The sequence below is a fragment of the Sciurus carolinensis genome, chromosome 11, assembly GCF_902686445.1.
Source record: "Sciurus carolinensis chromosome 11, mSciCar1.2, whole genome shotgun sequence".
Classification (NCBI taxonomy): domain Eukaryota; kingdom Metazoa; phylum Chordata; class Mammalia; order Rodentia; family Sciuridae; genus Sciurus; species Sciurus carolinensis.
The window spans coordinates 58111132-58135785 of NC_062223.1; the positions used below are offsets into that span (position 1 = coordinate 58111132).

Sequence of the window (24654 nt, forward strand, 5' to 3'; positions counted from 1 at the left end):
CCAATAGAAAGAAGAGGGACATTTCTGGAACTTTCCAAAAGAAGACTGATCTCTACAATGGTGATCCTCATCTCTGAACTTCTGGCAGGCAACACAGTTGTGCTGTGACTTCTGAACTTTTGCATGTGAGGAACGCTACTCCATCTACATTCTTACCCTATGTGTATACATCCAAGTTCCATCTTCTTTTAAGAACACCTTTCATCTTATAGAAGCTCCACCGTAATACTGATACTTCTTAATTTCATTTGCTCTTGAAGGAATCCATCTCCACAGATAGTCATATTCTGAGATAATGAGGAATTATAGCCTGCAAAGGTGAGTACTGTAGATCTTTCACAACTAAATATTGAAAGGACATAATTCAACCCATAACATCATCCTTATTAAAAAATTTCTGAACTAACCCACTGAAGAAATTTTCTGAATGTTGTTAACTTATTTATGAGATAGTGCTTTTTTACAACAAAATTTCTGACACAGTTGACTCATGGTTTCAAAAGGTTAAATTAAATTATCTCTGGGCCAGGATCCATGGTGAATAATAGGAGTGCCTACAGAAGAAGGATCATAGTTCCAGCCAGGAAGTAGGGAGCTGATTGAGTGAGGTCAGCCATGTTCTTTCATAACAAGTCTCTCATTAGAACTCTATGAGTAGCTGAGAACCAAATTCTCAGAGCCCATCCAAAGGACCTAAGGACCTCCCACCAGGCCCCATATCTTAAAGGTTCCACAGAACATCCCAATACTGCCAACCTAGAGACCAATCAAAATTGCATGAATTCTTGAGTAGGAGACACAATGAAACAATATCCAGATCATAGAATTCCACCAATGACCCTCAAAGTTCATATCCATCTTGGCTCCTAATATAAATTAAATTTTGTAAAAAAGACAGTAGCCTAACATAACTATAGTAAGAAGAGCAAAAAATGAAGCCATGTGAGACAAGACTTCAGATGTTGAGTGCCTACCCTGCATGAAAATAAATAAAAAAATTTCATGAGATGTAGAGATGACAAAAAGATGTGCTCAATACATCATATTTCATAAGGGAAGTTAGTTAATTAAGTTCCTCATACTGACAATTTAAAAAGAGAAATGTAAATTTGTTCTTCAGGGATAATAATGAGGAAATAAAAATTGGTGGAGGTAGGAAGTGAGGAGTTCAGGAGAATAGAATTCAATGAGATTTTAATTTTGTTTACATTTCTCTGTAATTTGGAACACAATTACAGAAGTAAATGCATTTCTGCAGAGGTAAAGTACTAAAAAACATGAGGTCGGGATGTGATGAGCCTTGAATGACCCAATGATATACTTTATTACTTAGTAATAAAGGTCCATTATGAAAGCTCACATTGCTTATGTTACTACCTAGGATCATAGTTGGCAGTTAAAAGAAAGAACAGCAATAACTTATAAGGAGGTGGACCAAAAGGGAAGAGATGGAAGAGACTGAAATATGAGTGGAAGCAGGGCAAATTCCCAGAAACATCTCCATGAAGTTTGAAGTCTGAAATGGTCCTGGTCATAAAAGGAAAGTTTGAGAAGCTGAGAAAACTGAGGAACACCATGCAGATTAGAAAAGGAATTCAACATGTGAATCTCAACCTAGATCCTTTTGCTAGAAAGAGCATTCTTAATGAAACTTGAATGGGATTTCTGAGAGAAAGTATGCAAGATTACATTGTACTGTTTAAACTTTTATGGAAATTTGAAACTTAATCAAAATGAAAGAAAGCCAATAAGCTTACATTTTCATTTTTGAAGAAGAAACATGAAGTTTTCTTGAGGAAGATCCCCCAAATACAGCATAAATATAGAAATAATGAATATAAATAATGAATAATGAATATAAATATATAAATAATGAATATACAAAGTTTTAAAAATTCATTGGTATCAACTCCAAAATACTGTTAAATCCAAGACAGACAGTCAGGAGAGCCCAGGGCAAGGCTACAACCTGTCCTTTCTTCCCACTTCCTAGGAATATGTCCATCCTACTGACCTACTGGGTCAGAAGCCACATGCAAACAACAGAGAAATAGAACCCAGAAAAGTTTTTTTTTTTTTTTTTTTTTTTTTTTGGTGAGATAATGGGCAAAGAAAGAAGCAGTGTAATAAAGTCACTCTTCTGGTGCTTTTTTTTTTATCTCCAACAGATTTATTTTTTAAAGGAATGGATTGAGAGGAAAAAACATGGGGCAAAGTAGTATGGAATAGAAAATTAATACAAATGTAAAATGTTTTGCTAATTGTTTTATAACCACAACAAACTAGTACAGAGAATGCCCTGTACAAAACACAATAAATGTTCAAAGATCAAGTTGTTCCCTTAGCAAGGCTAAAGATTTCAGTCTCTGGTATTTGGAATTTAGGCTGCAGTCCTTATTTTTGGATGGATCACTGGGTGTGTGGCACAGTCTATGCTTTGAGCCAGATTTGAACAGAAGAACGGCCACTTGGCCCAGGTAGAAGTAGATGAAGAGTTTGGTTTCGAGTGTCACATAACTACCGAAGTTCCTCCCCACAATGCAGTGCCAGGTGGGGTTGTACTTCTTGTCAAACTCCTTCTTGATCTGGGCTGCAATATCCTTTTCTATGCTATATTTCTCCAACGCCTGAGTAGCGCACTTCACCGAATCCTGTTGCATCTCTTCCGACATGTCCACATTTTTTATCACTGCCTTCGGGTCGCACATGATGACCATGGGGCAGTGATTGGGCAACTGCAATGGTCTCCTGAGGGAGGTGCTGGCGCAGCTCAAGCCCCAGGGGGGTTGCTATCGCTACCAAGGCTGTGGCGCATCTCTGTTCTGATGCTTTTTGACCTGCAAAAACCCCTGGTTGAGAGCTGGAAAAATAACTCATCTTCAAAATAAATTCAAAATGCTATGCCTCACATAGGAATTCAACACTCATCTTTTTTTATAGCCTCTATGTTTTACAGCTTACGAGTTGGTTAAAGAATTTTCAGAAATGTTGTGTTTAAATCTGTTTGTGACCAGCACCTCTTTGGGCATTGAGTACCAATACTATCTTTTTGGTTTGTTTCTTTCTTTGTTTTAGGGCAGGTCCTCTCACATTCTTACCCTGCACTCCCCCCGTGAGCTGTACCCCAGCCAATATGCTCTTTGACACTCAGATTAAATCTTTGTTTTAACATGCCGTTGCACATGTGATAGAATAAGGCTTATCAACCAGTTTCTGAAAAGTGCTGAAGGAGAGCACTGATTTCTTTTAAAATTGCTATTGAAAGAAAATATCACAAAATTTGAACATTTGCTTAATTATAGTGGAGAGTATGTGAATTCTTATGATATTTTCTACTGGCCTTGGTACCTGGCTTATAAAATTCTCTCTAGACTTTCCTATGTCTTCTTTTATGGTGGCTTCCTTATTCATGTAGGTTGTCCACTGAACAAATAAACATTTCAATCATTTTTAAGTAATCTTTCAGAATTAAGTATGGACTTGCAAAACTAGTAGAGTTTCTGTACCCACTACTCAGACTACAGATATTTTACATTAATGCAGTACATTACCAAAACAAAGAAGTTGATATTAGTACAACCAAATCACCTACACTTCAGACCTCATTTGGATTTTACTATTTTATGCATGCACTGCTTATGTGTGAAAATCTTTAATTTTTTAAAATGTAAAAAATATGGCTGAGTAGCTGAATCATGTAACTTTCCCACTAGCGATATATAAAATATCCAGTTTATTCAAATGCTTCCCACATTTAAATTAAAAATTATTGTATCTATTATAAGTGAAGAATAGTGTTCTGATAGGTGTGTGTTTTGAGGCCCTTCTCCAGCTTTATAAATGGGATCCTTTTCTTCTCGTGTCTCCTTCTTGACCCTCCTTCAGGGTGTCTGTTTCTTAACCTCCTCTTCTTATAAGTACACCATTTATTTTAGATAGTACTCACAGTAAGGGATTCCTCTTGACTTAATTATGTCTTGAAGGATACCATCTTCAAATAAAGTTATTCTGAGATAATGGAGATTAGGACTTCCAAATAAATTTTGCTATGACACACAGAAAGATGTTTGCTAATCAGAGAAAAATCACAATGGGTATAGGTAATAAGTAGAGAATAGGATTCAGTGAGAATAGGATTCACATCCTTTTGTTCTGTCATTTGAAACAAACTTATAGAAATAAATGCATTACTGATGAGCAAAGGAAATTAAAAAAATATATGTGGGGCCAAGCCATGATGAACCTTTAATGATTTCAGTGGTATATTTTGTTATTTAATAATAAAACTCAGTATGAAAGCTCACATTGCTTACATTGTTACCTAGAACAATAGTTGGCAAAGGAAACAGAAAAACAACCACTTACAAGTAGGTGGAGTAAAAAGAATGGGATGGGAGGGGCTGATATGTGAGTGGAAATGGTGCAGATGCCCAGAAACATCTTCATTAAAATGAAGTCCCAATGTCTGTGGTCTCCAATTTACTCCCAATCCAAGGACAATAAAGCACAGGGGCCATTCAGAACCTTAAAAGCCTCAACTGGTCACCAGCTTTAAATACAGCTTCCATAGGCATCTCTGTACTTGGAAAACGAAGGATCATACCATTGTGTCACTCCATCTGAGAAAGACTCTCTGTTGTCAGCAGAGCTCAGCTCTCCACCTCTGCACAGGACAATGGAAGAAAGGTAAGAACGGTCAGAATTCCTGTGAGGTATGGTGTTTACTCTGAGTTCACATCCCTGTGTTTCTACCATAGTGTGCTACGTGGAGGGGGTCATGGTGCTTCTTTTAGGGAAAGGCAGGAGACAGAATCATACTTCAGAAGACTGGGTGCTCAAAGCTCTGAATTGGGGAGTCTGAAATGGGGTTAATGAGACCTTTTCCCTTTGGGCTTGACCCCTCTTTATCCCCTTTATTTCAACCATTTAAATTTGCTGTCATAGATAGATTTTTGCCTTTTTAAGATTTGTTTAAAAATTTAAGCATGTAGAGGTATAACTCCTAAGAGCTAAGATGCTATATAATGGGTTTCATTGTTTTCACCTGCTTTTCAAAAATATTTCTTTGTATATTTCTCAAGTTTCTTGTAAGAAACCAATGGTTCAAATTGGAATAATTGAAGTATACTCCAGGAGAGAATATTTACAGAGATGTGCAAAACTAAGGGGAAGATGCCAATGCGTGGTGAAGTGCCTTGAGGAAAGCAAGAAGGAAACAGTATTTCCAACCCTGGTGTATAAGAGAAAGGGAGGGAGCAGCTACCAGGCACAGAGCATACCCATGGCTGTAGCTGTATTAGTAGAAGATGACCAGGCAGGTGGAGAAGCAGTGCCGCTGCCAACACCCGGCCTCACAGCAGAGAGCTAGGGGTTTTCATTTTTATTTTCCATTTAACCCACATCATTCTGCACTGTAAGTCTTCAAGTTCATATATTAATTCACTAAATAGATACTGAGGGCATGTGGGCCACACATAGACCTCCTCACGGGGGATTAAAAAGTGAACCTGTCTCCAATGCTTGACTCAATGAGCTATTTCTATGATCAACCATTCTCACTCTCTCTTTAGCAAAAACTCACATTACCCTCATGGCAATAAAGTCAGGTCTTCTTTCACCTCCTTGAATGAAACTTTCTTTATGATTGGGATATTATAATTACTTATGTGTCTGTCTACATTTCTGCACCTGAGCAAAAAACTGTCCCAGGACACAGTAGTGCTGGTCCCCTCTGAGTGAGAGGTTCAGATTATTTTATATTTCTTTGTCATTTATGCTCAGGTCAGAGAGCTCAGGCTGTTCAGATAATGACTACTGGATTGGAATCCATATTTCAAGAATCCCCAGCTGTTGATAGATTACCTCACCTATTCCATCTTGTTTTCCTTCTCTTTAAAATGTAATCCCCACATAGCAGGGTGATCCTGAGAATCTGAGCTTTTGCTGCAAGTGCTCAAGTCTTCTTTGTGTTCCCAGGGGTCCCACTGAAGAGATGAGGAGCCTCGATCCAACCATTTCAGCCTGGAGGACAGAAGCCACACCAACCAATGGAAGTTATGAGTATCGTCCTCCAATTTGTGACATGAATAATCTGATTCCACAAGCGTTCCTCTTCATCATTTCCTTGATTGGACTGGCAGGAAATGCATCCGTGATCTGGTTCTTGGGTTTCCGCATGCGCAGAAATGCCTTTTACACCTACATCCTAAACCTGGCTGCTGCTGACTTGCTCCTTCTCTGCCTCCATATCACTTATTTCCTGGTGGAAGTCCTTGTAAAGGTCTTTCACTTCTCTATTTTTACATATGGTTTCATACGAACTGGGGCAAGCATTTTCTATATTGCAGGACTGAACATCCTCAGCGCTATTAGCACTGAGCGCTGCCTGTCAGTCCTGTGGCCCATTTGGTACCACTGCCATCGCCCAACACATACATCAGCTATCATGTGTGCCCTGCTCTGGGTCCTGTCTATGCTTCTAAGCATCCTGGACCGGGTGTACTGTTTTCATTTAAAAGAATCTGAAGTTGATTTTTGTGAAAAAGTTAATATTACTCTAACTGCATGGGTGCTTTTTTCATTTGTGGTTCTGTTAGGGTCCAGCCTGGTCCTCCTGGGTAGGATGCTCTGTGGATCCAAACAAAAGCCTCTGACCAGGCTGTATGTTACCATCCTGCTCACAGTGTTGGTCTTTCTCTTATGTGTTGTGCCCTTTGGTGTCAGTTTGTTCCTGTTATCCTGGATTAAGATTCCTTATGAGGCACTTAATTGCCTTTTTCTGTCTTCACTTGTCTTGTCCTCCGTTAACAGCTCTGCCAACCCCATCATTTACTTCTTCGTTGGCTCCTTTAGGCAGAGGTTACAGGCACGGAACCTCAAGCTGGTGCTTGAGCGGGCTTTGCAGGACACTCCTGAAGAGGATGAATATGGAGGTAGCCTTTCTCAGGGAACCCTGGAGATGTCAGGCAGCAGAGTGGAGCAGGGGTGAAGAGCCTTTGCTCTGGTCCATCAGATGTGCCTTCAAGAGGCAACAGTGCCCAGCCACACTGACAGTTGTCTGCTCTCCTTTCTGCCTCCTGTCCCTGAAATTCCTTCATGTCTTCCAGGGTTTTTATTAATCTGGATTTTCTTCTTTCTCTCATGGAAACCAATCTTATGTAAGAACATCTCAATACAAGTTTTTGTATTTTCAATAAATGTCTCATTATATCTTCACCTAAATCTTTTTCTTTTATGCTTTTCTTTGACATATTCATTCCAATGTGTAAAGACTCCTTGTACTAAATTATAAATCTTTTTTTCCTTTCTTTCTCTCTCTCTCTTTTTTTTTTTTTTTTTTTTTTTTTCCTTACTGTTTCCTACCTGAAGTTGTAGAAAATATCACTCTTCTTTTCTGGATCTGTCCTGCAGAGTGAAAGAGCAGTTAACTGAACACAGGTTATGAGTGGCTCAGAAAATAAAACTCAGATGAATTACATTTATTGATTTCCATATGTTGAATCAACCCAGCATCTCTGGGATGAACCACACTTGATCATGGCACATGAACTTTTAAGTATGTTTCTGTATGCAATTTGTCAGAACTTTATTGAGAATTTTTGCCTCTATGTTCATCAGGGATATTGGACTAATGTTTTCTTTCCTTGTTGTGTATGTGTTTGATTTGGGTATCAGGGAGATACTGGCTTCATAGAATGAGTTTGGAAGGGTTCCCTCCTTTTCTATTTCATGGACTACTTTGAAGGTTATTGGGATCAGTTCTTCTTTGAAGATCCTGTAGAACTTGACTGAGAATCCATCTGGTCTGGGGATTTTCTTAATTGGTAGTCTTTTGATGCATCTTCTATCTCATTGCTTGAAATTGGTCTGTTTAAATTGAGTATGTCCTCTTGATTCAGTTTGGGTAGATTTTATGTATCTAGAAAGTTGTTGATGTCTTTGAGATTTTCTATTTTATAGGAGGATAAATTTTAAAAATAGTTTCTGATTATCTTCTGCATTTCAGTAGTGAGTGTTTTGATATTTCCTTTTTCATCATGAATTTTAGTAAGTTGAGTTTTCTCTTCCTTTGTCTTCATTACCATGGCTAAGGGTTTATAAATTCTGTTTATTTTTTCAAAGGATCAACCTTTTGTTTTGTTAATTTTTGAATTGTTTCTTTTGTTTAAATTTCATTGATTTTTGCTCTGCTTTTAATTATTTCCTATCTTCTACTAGTTTTGGTGTTGATCTGTTCTTCTTTTCCTAGGACTTTGAGATGTAATGTTAGGTCATTTATTAATTGACTTTATGTTAATGAAATGCAATGAAATTTCCTTTTAGCTCTGCCTTCACAATGTCCCGGGAATTTTGGTATATTGTATCACTATTCTAGTTTACTTCTAAATATATTTTTATTTCATCCCTGATTTCTTCTGCTATCTGCACATCATTCATTTTGTTTAGTCTCCAGGTTTTAGGGTAACTTCTTTTTTTATTTTATTATTGATATCTAATTTCACTCCATTATGATCTGATTGAATGTAGGATATTATCCCTATGTTTTTGTATTTGGAAACAGTTGCTCTGCGGCCTAAGATATGGTCTATTTTAGAGACAGAACTTTATGTTGCTGAGAAGAAAGTGTATTTGCTTGCTGATGGATGAAATATTCTATATGTCTGTTAAGTCTAAATTATTGATTGTATTATTTAGTTCTATTGCATTATTTAGTTCTTTGTTTACTTTTTGTTTGGAGGATTTATCCAGTAGTGAGAGAGGTGTATTAAAGTCTCCTGGTATTATTGTGTTTTGAAATGTTTGATTCTTGAAATTGAGAAGGGTTTGTTGGATGAACATAAATGTTCCACTGTTTGGGGCGTAATGTATAATTTTTATGTCTTGTTGATGTATAATTCCCTTAAGCAGTATGAAATGTCCTCCTTTGTCCATTCTGATTAACTTTGGCTTGAAGTCCACTTTATCTGATATGTGAATAGAATACCCTGTTTACACAATGCATGTGGGTGTTTTTTTCCCCCATTCCTTCACCTTCTGTAAATTTCTTTGCCTATGAGGTAAGTAAGTCTTAGAGAGAGCATTTTGTTGGACCTTGTATTTTAATGCAATCTGCCAGGCAGTCTTTTGATTGATCAGTTTAGGCCATTAATGCTCAAGGTTATTATTGAGATATGATTTGTATTCCTGGTAATTTTGTAATCCACATTTTCTATATACATTCATTCGTTGAAGGGCACTAAGGATGGCCCATAGTTTGGTTATTGTGAATTGTGCTGCTATACACATTGATGTGGTTGTGCTGCTTCAGCATTTTGATTTCAAATCCTTTGGATATATACTGAGGAGTGGTATAGCTGAGTCATATCAGTGTTCCATTCCTAGTTTTTTGAGGAATCTTAATACTGATATTTGGAAGTTAATCCAAAATAATGGGGCATAGGAGAATAGAAGGAAGATTAGTGGAGTAGACAAAGGGGAGTGAAGAGAAGGGAAGAGAATTAGAATAGGGAAGGATCATGGATTGAATCTGACCTAAAATTCCTATATATGAATATATCACAGTGAATCTCACCATTGTGAACATGCACAAGACACTAATTTGAAAAGGTAAATGAAGTAGGAAGAAGGGATGTGAAGGGGAAGTAATGGGGACTGAATTAGAACAAGTTATATTCCATGATTTAATAATTATATCAAAATTAACCCTATTGTTACATATAACTGAAAAGAACAACAAAAAATGTCCATTTCTCTACTCCAGGGCTATAATCACCGTGAGCACACATTCTTCAATCTATGCGGTAGGTTGGATATGGAGATGGTATGGTATATATTGAGAATCAATATTGTTCATTCATAAAAGCTCGCTTTAAAAATAACTGATTTTTTTTTCTTTGCTCTTCTTTGGGATATTAGTGTAGGGTTAAAAGAAGTTATCTCCTTAGAGATCTGATGTAATTGGTCTAATCTCCCTAGCTTGCAAACACAGACTCAGGGATAAGTGTGCAAGAAGATTTCCCTAGTAAGCGTGTGTGTGGTCGTTAGTAGACAGGGAAGGCTTGTTGAAATACTTGGAATTTGAACTGATAATTCTCCAATTACCTAGCATGTACCTCTGCCACCTTTTCAGTCACATCAATATCTGAGGCTGGCAAAGAAAGATAAATAGAACTTGGAGGGATGGAAATGGGAAAGGGGCAAAATCATGGTGACAATAAAGGAAAGAAATGTATACACATCACCATAAGTAAAAGTGGAATAAAATGAATTCTGCCTGGATTTATCTATCAGTAATTACCTTGAATGTAAATGAATTACATTCCCAAATACAAAGACATAGAATGACTTATAGGATTTTAAAATAAAAACAAGGCCCTACTATATACTGCCTATAAGATATTTGCTTCACTCCAAAGGGCACACATAGATTTAAAGTAAAAACATGAAATGTGGGGATGTCACTGTTTCTGAGCAATTTCCCAGCATGTATAAGGGCGTAGGTTCAATGCCCAGACTCCAAAATATGGGAAAGAAAAAAAATGATATTCAATACCACTATAAACTAAATGAAGTCAGAAATAGATAGAAGATAGATAGATAGAAAGTAGATCAGGTAAATTAGGTTTTAGGTCAAATAGACAAAAAGAAACAAAGTACACACTGTGTAATAAAAGGATAAATAAAAAGGATATCAATGTCCTCTTGATTAAGAGGACATATTGATTATAAATATATGCACCCAACAGTGCCCATAAATATACAAAGCAAATATTAAAGAATCTAAAGGATCAGATAGATACATTGGAATATAATAATAGTGGGAGATTCCAATATGCCACTTTCAATAATGGATGCCTACCATTATTACCAAGGCTGATGGTGGTTATTGAAGGATTCATAACAACAATGACTTGCAGGAGGTTGAACTCATTGGGATGGGAGAGCCTGAGTGAGTGGAAATGGAACAGCAGTCAAGAAACGTCTTGGTAATGTCCGTGCCTGAGTGGCTCTGGTTTCTGACTTGCCCACAGTACTGCACAGGAAGTCCCAGCGTTTTTCAACGTGTTCATTGCTTTGTGGTCACCATCTTTCATTCCACTCTTGTAGATCTCCCAGATAGAGGATGGAACAGGGACCTCTGGCATGACTTGATCCTATAAAGGCTATCCCTCTTCATCCTGGTAAATTCTCCATTTCTGAATAGAAATATTTACAAAATAAAAGTGATATACCTGGAAGTTTTTAATCCCATTTTGAGTTATGAATTTTTTCTTACTACACATCCCTTATTTCAACCTTGTGTTATAGGTAGTTTCCTTCTGAAGAAAGCAAGTTACATGAATCTTTTTCTGGAAACTAGGTACTGGCAGCCCTGAAAGTTGGGTTTCAGATGAGAATGACTAGAACTTTCTTTATTCTGATCCATCTCCCCATAAGATTCCCTATATTCATCCTTTGGAAATGTGCTTTCCTAGAAAGAATGGCAATTTCTAATGAATTTAAGGAACAAGGTGACAGATAGGCATTGTGTCCAGATATGAGCTGTTATGAATGCAATTTAACTGATTTACTTGCTTTTCAAAATGATTCTACATTAAGTATCTGAAAGGTGTAAATCTGAAATAATAAAAAATCATTCCTTGCACATACTATGTATAAAAAAATGGAAGGACTAAAAGAAGTTTTCAATGCACAGTAAAGCATCCTAAGCGATAGGACAACATCATTTCTATTCTGGGTTCAAAGTAACCAGGGAAGGAGCAGGTTTCAAAGATTGCAGCCATAACTGAAGCTGCAGCAGCAGGAAACAATGACCAGACAGGAGAAGAGGCCCTGTCATTGGCACACAGGGCCTGTGGGAAAATGCACTCCTCATTCATTAGAGGACAAATTTGTCTGCTCTAAAAAGATACCAGTTTTCATAAATTCTTAGACACAAAAAAGTGTTTCATACCTGAGCTAGAGGCTCCAACACATTCAAGCCTCAAAATTCCTTCCAAATTTCTACTCTACAACTACAGAAAAGGTACCTTCATCTTGGTTGTTGTACATGTTTTTAGGTATTGTGAATTCTACTATAAACATTGATGTGACTGTATCACTGTAGTATTCTGATTCTAAATCCTTTGGATATATACTGGGAGGTGATTCAATTACTATTTTTTTTTGAGGAATTTCCATACTGAGAGAAGAACTTAATCTGAAAAATGGAGGCAGCATGGAGAGAAGACAGATCAGTGGAATGCACAAAGGTAAATTAAGGGAAGGGAGGAGAAAATGGATAGGAAAAGACAATGAAATGAATCTGACCTAACATTTCTACATACATTTATGAATATACCACAATGAATCCCACCATTGTATACACCCACAAGACATTATTGTTTTTAAAAAATATAAGTAACTAGAAGAAAGATCAGAGGAGTAGAGAAAGGGTAACAGAGGTGGAAAGAAGGGAAGGGAAGGGGAAGTAGTGGGAAACTGACTTCTTTAACATCCAAAGTGCAAGAAGTAAAATCAAGAATCAATAAATGGGTTAGATTTAAACTAAAAAGTTTCTTCTCAGCAAAGGATACAATCAATAATATGAAGAGAGACTATATAGAATGGGACAAAATCTTCTCCGCATGCACCTAAGATACAGCATTAATCTCCAGGATAAAGAACAAAAAAACCCATATTAACAACAACAAAAAAGTACTGAATCAATAAATGTGCTAAGAATCTGAACAGACACTTCAATGAACAAATATATGAAAAAGTTTTCAACATTTCTAGCAATTAAAGAAATGCAAATAAAAACTACACTGAGATTCCATCTCACTCCAGTCAGAATGGCAATTATCAAGAATACAAGTAACAATAAATGTTGACAAGGACATGGGAGGAAACATATATTTACACATTGGTGGTGAGACTGCAAATTGGTGCAACCAGTCTGGAAAGCAGTATGGAGATTTCTTAGAAAAAATGGAATGGAAAAACCATTTGACCCAGCTGTCCCACTCCTCAGTTTATACCCAGGGGACTTAAAGTCAGCATATTACACACACAGCCACATCAATGTTTATAGCCAATAAATTCACAATAGTTAAACTACGGAACCAACCTAGATGTCCTTTCACAGAGGAAAGGAAAAAGTAAAAATGGTATGTATACACAATGGAATATTATACAGCCCTTAATGAAGAATGAAATTGTTGCATTTGCAGGTAAATGGATGGAGCTGGAGAATATCATGCTAAGTGAAATAAGCCAATACCAGAAAACAAATGCTGAAACTTTTCTCTGATATGAGAATGCTGACTCATAATGGAGGGGAGCGAGGGAAGAATGAAGAAATTTTGGATTGAGTAGAGGTGAGTAAGGGGAGGGGAGGGGACTTGGAGGTGGAAAGAATGGCAGAATGAGATGGACATTATTACATGAGATGTACATGTATGATTACATGACTGGTATGACTTTGAATGGTGTACAGGCAGAGGATTGAGAAATGGTGCTCTATTTGTGTATAATGTGTCAAAATTCATTCTTCTGTAATCTATAACTAATGAGAACAAATAAAAAAAAACTGCTGGTAAAATGAAGAACCTGGGGTGTTGAAACCCACACTGTGTGATACCAGGGATAGTCACTCATCCTGCTGTGTTCCAATTCCAAATTCTGTAAATGGGACAAATAGAAATTCTTACCACATAGGTTCTTTGGAGGATTCAAAGAGAACTTATGTGATAAACTCTACATTAACTCCTGATAATCATTAAAACACAAGTGGGTTCCTTTACTTGTTTGAAATTTGCTTGAGCAACTCCCTTTATGACTCCTTCTGTTTCACCTCATATACTCTTCTCACACAAATACTTCCACCAAAAAGAAAAATACTGCCGTGGATTTTCTGGCAGAGAATGGAGCAGGTTTATATCGTACACACCACCTAGTAGTCCTCCATAGACAGTCTCTGATTTCAAATACTCTTTTCAGGGACACTCACTCCTCACCCTCATTCACACCCTCCTGGTCTATACTGTTGAACAATTCAGCTGAGGCACAAAGCTCACCCCACACTGCTCACCAAATGCCTCTGGGTGCTAAACAAAGCCATTTTGAATCCACACTGCAAAGGCACATGAGTAGTCAACAGCAGTTATTTGGTCACACATAAGTAATTCTAAATACACCCAGTACTGCTCACATTTAGGATTAGGGTGAATGGTATTTTCTTCATCTCATTATGTGTGTGTGTTAAGGCCTTTCTTTCTATTTTCATGTTTATTTTCCATTTAACCCACATCATCCTGCACTGTAAGGCTTCTTGTTCATATATTCATTCATTAAATAGATCCTGAGGGCATGTGAGCCATGGATAGAGCTCAGCACTGGGGATTAAAAAGTGAACCTGTCTTCAATGCCTGACTCACTGAGCTAATTCTATAACCAGCCATTCTCACTCCCTTTAGCAAAAACTCACATTACCCTCATGGCCATAAAGCCAGGTCTTCTTTTGCCTCCTTCTGTTGTTAACTTTTTTGAGTTCTTTCTTTCTTTCTTTCTTTCTTTCTTTCTTTCTTTCTTTCTTTCTTTCTTTCTTTCTTTTCTTTCTTTCTTTCTTTCTTTTTAAATTTTGATTCATTGTACACAAATGGAGTATAACTATCGTTTCTCTGGTTGTACACAAAGTAGAGTCATACCATTTGTGTATTCATACATGTACATAGGGTAATAATGTTTGTCTCATTTTATTATCTTTCCCTCCCCCACCCCTTCCCCACTCCTCATTTCCATCTACACAGTCCATTGTTTTTCCATTCTTCCCTTACCTCCCACTGTCCCCGTTATGTATCGTCATCCACTTATCAGAGAAATCATTTGGCCTTTGGGTTTTTGGGCTTGCCTTATTTCACTTAGTGTGATATTCTCCAACTCCATCTATTTACCTGCAAAAGCCTTAATTTTATTCTTCTTTATTACTGAACAATATTTCATTGTATATGTATACCACAGTTTCTTTATCCACTCATCTATTGAAGGGCATCTCGGTTGGTTCCACAATCTGGCTATTGTGAATTGAGCTTCTATAAACATTGATGTGGTTGTATCATTGTAGTATGCTCATTTTAAGTCCTTTGGGTATAGGCCAAGGAGTGTAATAGCTGGTCCAAATGGTGGTTCCATTCTAAGTTTTCTAAGGAATCTCCATACAGCTTTTCAGAGTGGCTACACTAATTTGCAAACCCACCAGCAATGTATGAGTGTGCCTTTTTCCCCACATTCTTGCCAACACCTATTGTTGCTTGTATTCTTTATAATTGCCATTCTAATTGGGGTGAAATGAAATCTTAGGGTAGTTCTCATTTGCATTTCTCTTATTACTACAGATGTCAAACACTTTTTTCTTATATCTGTGGATTACTCGCAGATCCTCCTCTGTGAAGTGTCTGCTCATTTCCTTAACCCATTTGTTGATTGGGTTATTTGTATTCTTGGCGTAAAGTTTTTTGAGTTCTTTATGCATTATGGAGATTAGTGCTGTATCTGAAGTATGTGTGGCAAGGATTTTCTTTCACTCTGTAGGCTCTTTCTTCACATTTTTGATTACTTCCTTTGCCGAGAAAAAGCTTTTCATTTTGAATCTATCCCAATTATTGATTCCTGCCTTTATTTTTTTGTGCTTTGGGAGTCAGGTTAAGGAAATCTGGTCCTAAGTGGATATGATGAAGATTTGTACCTACTTTCTCTTCGTTTAGGTGCAGAGTCTCTGGTCTAATTCCTAAGTCCTTGATCCATTTTGAATTGAGTTTTGTGCAGGGTGAGAGATAGGGGTTTATTTTCATTTTGCTGCATATGGATTTCCAGTTTTCCCAGCATCATTTGTTGAAGAGGTTATCTTTTCTTTATCATATATTTTTGGCACCTTTGTCTAGTATGAGATAATTCTATTTATGTGGGTTTGTCTCTGGATCCTCTATTCTGTACCATTGGTCTACCTGCCTATTTGATGCGAATACCATGCCATTTTTTTTTTTACTGTTGCTCTGTAGTACAGTTGAAGGTCTGGTATTGTGATGCCACATGCTTCACTCTTCCTGCTCAGGACTGTTTTGGCTATTTTGGGTTTCTTATTCTTCCAGATGAATTTCATGATTTCTTTCTCTTTTTCTATGATGTATGTCATTGGAATTTTAATTGGAATTCCATTGAATTTGTATAGTGCTTTTGGTAGTATGACCATTTTGACAATACTAACTCTGCCTACGAAGAACATGGGTGATCTTTCCATCTTCTAAGATTTCCTTAATTTCTTCCTTTAGTGTTCTGTAGTTCTCATTGTAGAGGTCTTTCACCTCTTTTGTTAGATTGATTCCCAAATTCTTTTTTGAGACTATTTTGAATGGAGTATTTTTCCTAATTTCTTTTTCAGAGGATCCATCCTGTATGAATAAAAATCCATTAGACTTATGCATATTGATTTCATATTCTGCTACATTACTGAATTAATTTATTAGTTCTAGAAGCTTTCAAGTAGAGTTTTTTGGATCCTCTAAATATAGAATCATGTCATCTGCAAATAGTGATAGCTGTAATTCTTCTTTTTCTATTCATATCCCTTTAATTTCTTTAGTCTGTCTAATTGCTCTGGCTAGAGTTTTGAGGATGATGTTGAATAGAAGTGGTGAAAGAGGGCATCCCTGCCTTGTTCCAATTCTTAGAGGGAATGCTTTCAGTTTTTCTTTGTTTAGAATGATGTTGACCAAAGGCTTAGCATAGACGGTCTTTTTTTAATTTTATTTTTTATGTTTTCTTATTTTAATTTATTTTTATTGTAAAGAAATGGGATACATGTTGTTTCTGTTTGTACATGGAGTAACAGCATACCATTTGCATAATCATACATTTACATAGGGTAATGATGTTCGATCTATTCTGTTATTTTTTCCTTCCCCACCACCCCTCCCATCCCTCTTTTCCCTCTATACAGTCCCTCCTTCCTCCATTCTTGCCCCCTCCCACCCCCATTATGTGTCATCATCTGCTTATCAGTGAGATGATTCGTCATCTGGATTTTTGAGAATGGCTTATCTCACTTAGCATAATATTCTCCAATTTCATCCATTTGCCTGCAAATGCCATAATTTTATTATTCCTTATGACTGAGTAATATTCCATTGTATATATATATACCACAGTTTCTTTATCCATTCATCAATTGAAGGACATCTAGGTTGATTCCACAGTCTGGCTATTGTGAATTGAGCAGCTATGAACATTGATGTGGCTGTATCTCTGTAGTATGCTGATTTTAAGTCCTTTGGGTATAGGCCAAGGAGTGGGATAGCTGGGTCCAATGGTGGGTCCTTTCCAAATTTTCTAAGGAATCTCCACACTGCTTTTCACAGTGGCTGCACTAACTTGAGCCCCACCAGCAATGGATGAGTGTACCTTTTTCCCCACATCCTCTCCAACACCTATTGTTGCTTGCATTCTTGATAAACACCATTCTAATTGGGGTGAGATGGAATCTTAGTGTAGTTTTGGTTTGCATTTCTCTTATTACTAAAGATGGTGAACATTTTTTCATATGTTTGTTGATTGCTTTTAGATCTTCTTCTGTGAAGCATCTGTTCATATCCTTAGCCCATTTGCTGATTGGATTATTTGTATTCTTCATGTAGAGTTTTTTGAAGTCTTTATATATTCTGGAAATTAGGGCTCTATCTGAAGTATGAGTGGCAAAGATATTCTCCCACTCTGCAGGCTCTCTCTTCACATTGCGGATAGTACCCTTTGCTGAGAGAAAGCTATTTAATTTGAATCTATCCCAGTTGTTGATTCTTGCTTTTATTTCTTGTGCTATGGGAGTCCTGTTAAGGAAGTCTGATCCTAAGCCAAAAAGTTGAAGATTTGGACTTAGTTTTTCTTCTATAAGATACAGGATCTCTGGTCTGATTTCAAGGTCCTTGATCCATTGTGAGATGATTTTTGTGCAGGGTGAGAGATAGGGGTTTAGTTTCATTCTGTTGCATATGGATTTCCTGTTTTCCCAGCACCATTTGTTGAAGAGGCTATCTTTTCTTCATCGCATATTTTTGGCACCTTTGTCTAGTATGAGAAAATTGTGTTTATTTGGGTTTGTGTCCATGTCCTCTGTTCTGTACCATTGATCTACCTGTCTATTTTGGTGCTAGTACCATGCCGTTTTTGTTACTATTGCTTTGTAGTGGAGTTGAAGATCTGGTATTGTGATACCCCTTGCTTCGCTCTTTCTGCTAAAGATTTCTTTAGCTATTCTGGGTTTCTTATTCTTCCAGATGAATTTCATGATTGCTTGCTCTATTTCTGTAAGGTTCATCATTGGGATTTTAATTGGAATTGCATTGAATCTGTATAGCACTTTTGGTAGTATGGCCATTTTGACATATTAATTCTGCCTATCTGAGAACATGGGAGATCTTTCCATCTTCTAAGGTCTTCCTCAATTTCTTTCTTCAATATTTTGTAGTTTTCTTTGTAGAGATCTTTTACCTCTTTGGTTAGATTGATTCTCAAGTATTTTATTTCTTTTGAGATTATTGCAAATGGAGTTGTTTTCCTCATTTCCCTTTGAGACATTTCGTTGCTTGCGTATAAAAATACTTTAGATTTATGCGTGTTATTTTATAGCCTGCTATTTTGCTGAATTCATTGATGAGGTCTAATAGTTTTCTAGAGGAGTTTTTTGGATCCTCTAAATATAGAATCATGTCATCAGCAAATAGTGAAAACTTAAGTTCCTTTTTTCCTATTTGTATCACTATAATTTCTTTAGTCTGTCTAAGTGCTCTGGCTAGAATGTCGAAGAAAATGTTGAATAGAAGTGGTGAAAGAGGACATCCCTGTCTTGTTCCCGTTTTTGAAGGGAATGGCTTCAGTTTTTCCTCCATTAAAAATGATGTTTGCGGGGGGTTTTCAAGATGGCGGACTAGAGGGCGGCTGCATTTCACGTTGCTCCAGGACACAGGATTCAAAAGAGGAGATAGTGAGAGGCTTGGGACCAACTCAAAGCCGCCGGGTGAGTCTCTCCCTTTGGGGAGGCGTCCCGGAGGGAGCGGTCGTCCCGGAACGCAGGGAACTTTGTGAAGTAGAGTTGTTCGGCGAGACGCCCCTCCACCCACAGGAGCGGTAAACACGGACAACTGGGATCATCGTAGAGGAGGCGGCTCAGCACAGCAATGGACTCGGAGCAACCACTGGGGCTCCGGGCGGCTGCCTGAGGAGGAGCTGCGTGGCGAGCTGTTTGAACTCAGAGCGAGCGCTCCTGAACACCGGGAGGTTGCCCGGAGGAAGAGGAGGAGCGCGGCGGGTCCCTTGGTCAGGGGTGACTGCATCAGAGCCACAGGCGGTTGCCAGAGGAGGAGCTGCGTGGCGAGCTGTTTGAACTCAGAATGAACGCTCCAGAACACCGGTGGCCTGCCTAGAGGAGGAGCACAGTGGGTCGCTTGGACTAGGAGTGACTGCATCAGAGCCACGGGCGGTTGCCAGAGGAGGAGGCGAGTGGTGAGTTGATTGGACTAAAAGCGACCGCTCCTGAACACCGGTGGCCTGCCTGGAGGAGGAGCGCGGTCGGTCACTTGGTCTCGGAGCCACCGCTCCTGAACACCCAGGGGGCTACCCCGAGGAGGAGGAGGAGGAACAGGGCGGGTCACTTGGACTCAGAGTGACTGCTTAGGGCTACAGGCGGTTGGCGGGAGGAGGAGACGCGAATTGAGTTGCTTGGACTCCTAGTGACTGCATCGGAAACCGGGCCACTGTCCGGAGGAGGAGGTGTGTGGCGGGTCTCTGGGTATCAGAGCTATTGTACGGGGCTCCAGGTAGTGGCTCAGAGGAGGGGCCGCATAGCCAGGCGATTAGGTGCAGAGCAGGGTCCCAGGAGCTAGGTGGCTTCTTGCTGGAAGAGCCGCACAGAGACACGCCTAGGGGCGGAGCGAAGTTTCCAGGACTGCGGGCAGATTCTCTGGTAGAGGCAGCCTAAGGAGACTCGCCTGCGAAGGGTGAGGCTCCCAGGCCCAGGATGTAGGTCTGGGCCCCTGGGAACGTTGCAGAGGAAGACAGCCCAGTCCAGGCGGTAGTTGTAGGTTGAAGGGAACCTCTAGGAGGGCAACTGACCAGCGAGACATCCCCAACGAGTGAGTCTTCCCTGCCGAGGGAGGTTTTCCCACAGGGAGGGTAAAACCAGAGACACAGGCACAAACAGGACTTGCCTCAGCCCACAGCCTAGTTCCCCATTGGATGACCATTGGTCAACAAGTGGAGGCACCTCTGCCCACTAGCAGGGAATATACACCATCTGAGGGTCACCACGCTAGAGAGGCAGCTTCTTCGTGGAGCTCCGCATTATCAACTTCCTCCAAGACTTCAGGCTACTGAAGGATAAGAGGGGATATACTAGCAATCTTCAGGGACATTATAAGTCAATAGAGGAAATCTGCAATATCTTAATGACCCACTGATTCCTGAACAATATGAGAAAACAAAGGAAGAAAATGCCCCAAACAAATCTGGATGTTACATCAATAAAATCCAATGACAGCATGGCAGAAGAAATGACAGAAAGGGAGTTTAGAATGTACATAATTAAAATGATTAGGGAAGCAAACAATGAGATGAAAGAGCAAATGCAGGTATTGAATGATGGCACCAATTGACAGTTAACAGAGCAAATACAGGAAGCAAAAGATCATTTCAATAAAGAGTTAGAGATATTGAAAAAAAAACAAACAGAAATCCTTGAAATGAAGGAAACAATAAACCAAATTAAGAACTCCATAGAAAGCATAACCAATAGGATAGAACACCTGGAAGACAGAACCTCAGATATTGAAGACAAAATATTTAACCTCGAAAACAAAGTTGAACAAACAGAGAAGATGGTAAGAAATCATGAACAGAATCTGCAAGAACTATGGGATATCAGGAAAAGGTCAAATTTGAGAATTATTGGGATTGAGGAAGGCTTAGAGAAACAAACCAAAGGAATGAACAATCTATTCAATGAAATACTATCAGAAAATTTCCCAAATCTGAAGAATGAAATGGAAAATCAAGTTCAAGAGTCTTATAGGACTCCAAATACACAAAATTACAACAGACCCACACCAAGGCACATTATAATGAAAATACCGAACATACAAAATAAAGACAGAATTTTAAAGGCTGTGAGAGAAAAGAACCAAATTACATTCAGGCAAAAACCAATACGGATATCAGCAGATTTTTTTAATCCACACCCTAAAAGCTGGAAGGGCCTGGAACAACATTTTTCAAGCTCTGAAAGAAAATAGATGCCAACTAAGAATCTTATACCCAGCAAAACTTACCTTCAAATTTGACGATGAAATAAAATCATTCAATGATAAACAAAAGCTAAAAGAATTTACAAAAAGAAAGCCAGCATTACAGAACATTCTCAGCAAAATATTTCATGAGGAAGACATAAAAAACAAAGAAGCAAATCAGCAAAGGAGGAATTATCCTAAAGGAACTGTCATATAAAGGAGGAACCAATATGTGTCAAAAATTTTAAATATGAACCAAATGACCGGGAATACAAATCATATCTCAATAATAACCCTGAATGTTAATGGCCTGAATTCATCAATCAAAAGACATAGACTGGCAGAATTGGATTAAAAAGAAAGATCCAACAATATGTTGCCTACAAGAGACTCACCTCATAGAAAAAGATACCCATAGACTAAAGGAGAAAGGATGGGGAAAAACATACCATGCACATGGACTCAGCAAAAAAGCTGGAGTATCCATCCTCATTTCAGATAATGTGGACTTCAAGCCAATGTTAGTCATAAGGGATAAAGAAGGACATTTCATACTGCTTAAGGGAAGCATAAATCAGCAAGATATAACAATCATAAACATCTATGCCCCAAACAGTGGCTCATCCATGTATGTTAAACAAATCCTTCTCAATTTTAGAAACCAAGTAGACCATAACACAATAATACTAGGTGATTTTAACACGCCTCTCTCACCATTGGACAGATCTTACAAACAAAAAGTGAACAAAGAAACCATAGATCTCAATAACACAATCAATAATTTAGACTTAACAGACATTTATAGAATATACCATCCAACCAAGAGCGAATACACTTTCTTCTCAGCAGCACATGGATCCTCCTCTAAAGTAGACCATATATTATGCCACAAAGCTAATGTCAGCAAATACAAGAAGATAGAGACACTACCTTGCATTCTATCAGATCATAATGGATTGAAGTTAGAAATAAATGAAACAGTAAAAAACAGAAACTACTCCAACACCTGGAGATTAAACAATATGCTATTATATGATGAATGGATAACAGAAGATATTAGGAAGGAAATTAAAAAATTCTTAGAGGTAAATGAGAACAAAGAAACATCATATCAAAATCTCTGGGACACTATGAAAGCAGTACTTAGAGGAAGATTTATTTCATGGAGCGCATTTAATAAAAGAAGTAAAACTCAAAAAATAAATGACCTAACACTACAGCTCATAGCCCTAGAAAAAGAAGAACAGACCAACACCAAAAGTAGTAGAAGACAGGAAATAGTTAAACTCAGAGCTGAAATCAACGAAATTGAAACAAAAGAAACGATACAAAAAATTGACAAAATAAATAGTTGGTTCTTCGAAAAAATAAACAAAATTGATAAACCTGTAGCCACACTAACAAAGAGAAGACGAGAGAAAACCCAAATCACTAAAATTCAGAATGAACAAGGAAATATCACAACAGACAGACTGAAATACAAAACATAATTAGAAGCTATTTTGAAAATCTATACTCCAACAAAATAGAAAATTTCGAAGACATCAACAGGTTTCTAGAGACATATGAATTGTCTAAACTGAACAAGGAGGACATACACAATTTAAATAGACCAATTTCAAGTAATGAAATAGAAGAAGTCATCAAAAGCCTACCAACAAAGAAAAGTCCGGGACCAGATGGGTTCTCAGCCGAGTTCTACAAAACCTTTAAAGAAGAGCTCTTTCCAATACTTCTCAAAGTATTCCATAAAATAGAAGAGGAGGGAACCCTCCCAAACTCATTCTATGAAGCCAATATCACCCTGATACCTAAACGAGACACAGACACATCAAGGAAAGAAAATTTCAGACCAATATCCTTAATGAACATCGACGCAAAAATTCTCAACAAAATTTTAGCAAATCGCATACAAAAACATATTAAAAAGATAGTGCACCATGATCGAGTGGGTTTCATCCCAGGGATGCAAGTTTGGTTCAACATCAGGAAATCAATAAATGTCATTCACCTTATCAATAGACTTAAAGTCAAGAATCACATGATTATTTCAATAGATGCAGAAAAAGAATTTGATAAAATACAGCACCCCTTCATGCTCAAAACACTAGAAAAAATAGGGATAGTGGGAACATTCCTTAACATTGTAAAGGCCATCTATGCTAAGCCCATGGCTAATATCATTCTAAATGGTGAAAAACTGAAAGCATTACCTCTAAAAACTGGAACAAGACAGGCATGCCCTCTTTCACCACTTCTATTCAATATCATCCTTGAAACTCTAGCCAGAGCAATTAGACAGACCAAAGAAATTAAAGGGATACGAATAGAAAAAGAAGAACTCAAACTATCCCTATTTCCTGGTGATATGATGGTATACTTAGAGGAACCAGGAAATTCCACCAGAAAACTTTTAGATCTCATAAGTGAATTCAGTAAAGTAGCGGGATATAAGATCAATGCACATAAATCTAAGGCATTTTTATACGTAAGCGATGAATCTTCAGAAAGAGAAATTAGGAAAACTACCCCATTCACAATAGCATCAAAAAAAAATAAAATACTTGGGAATCAATCTCACAAAGAGTTGAAATACCTCTACAATGAGAACTACAGAACACTAAAGAAAGAAATTAAAGAAAACCTTAGAAGATGGAAAGATCTCCCACGTTCTTGGATAGGAAGAATTAATATTGTCAAAATGACCATACTACCAAAAGTGCTATACAGATTCAATGCAATTCCAATTAAAATCCCAATGATGTACCTTACAGAAATAGAGCAAGCAATTATGAAATTCATCTGGAAGAATAAAAAACCCAGAATAGCTAAAGCAATCCTTGGCAGAAAGAGTGAAGCAGGGGGTATCGCAATACCAGATCTTCAACTCTACTACAAAGCAATAGTAACAAAAACGGCATGGTATTGGTACCAAAATAGAAAGGTGGATCAATGGTACAGAATAGAGGACATGGACACAAACCCAAATAAATACGATTTTCTCATACTAGACAAAGGGGCCAAAAATATGCAATGGAGAAAAAATAGCCTCTTCAACAAATGGTGCTGGGAGAATTGGAAATCCATATGCAACCGAATGAAACTAAACCCATATCTGTCACCATGCACAAAACTATACTCAAAATGGATTAAGGATCTCGGAATCAGACCAGAGACCTTGCATCTTATAGAAGAAAAAGTAGGTCCAGAGCTTCAACATTTTGTCTGAGGACCAGACTTCCTCAACAGGACTCCCATAGCACAAGAAATAAAAGCAAGAATCAATAACTGGGATAGATTCAAACTAAAAAGTTTTCCCTCAGCAAAGGAAACTATCAGCAATGCG

General features: G+C 37.9%; 2 protein-coding genes across 2 annotated transcripts; one reads left to right on the forward strand and one right to left on the reverse strand.

Annotated features, from left to right (window-relative positions):
* Positions 1-2255: 2255 nt before the first annotated feature.
* LOC124960107 (dynein light chain 1, cytoplasmic-like) lies at positions 2256-2708 on the reverse strand. The gene has a single exon (XM_047518666.1). It carries the CDS (start codon positions 2706-2708, stop codon positions 2322-2324), a length of 387 nt encoding a protein of 128 aa, XP_047374622.1. The 3' UTR covers positions 2256-2321.
* Positions 2709-5992: 3284 nt separating this feature from the next.
* LOC124959475 (mas-related G-protein coupled receptor member X1-like) lies at positions 5993-6988 on the forward strand. Its single transcript, XM_047517917.1, has one exon. It carries the CDS (start codon positions 5993-5995, stop codon positions 6986-6988), a length of 996 nt encoding a protein of 331 aa, XP_047373873.1.
* The last annotated feature ends 17666 nt before the right edge of the window (positions 6989-24654 follow it).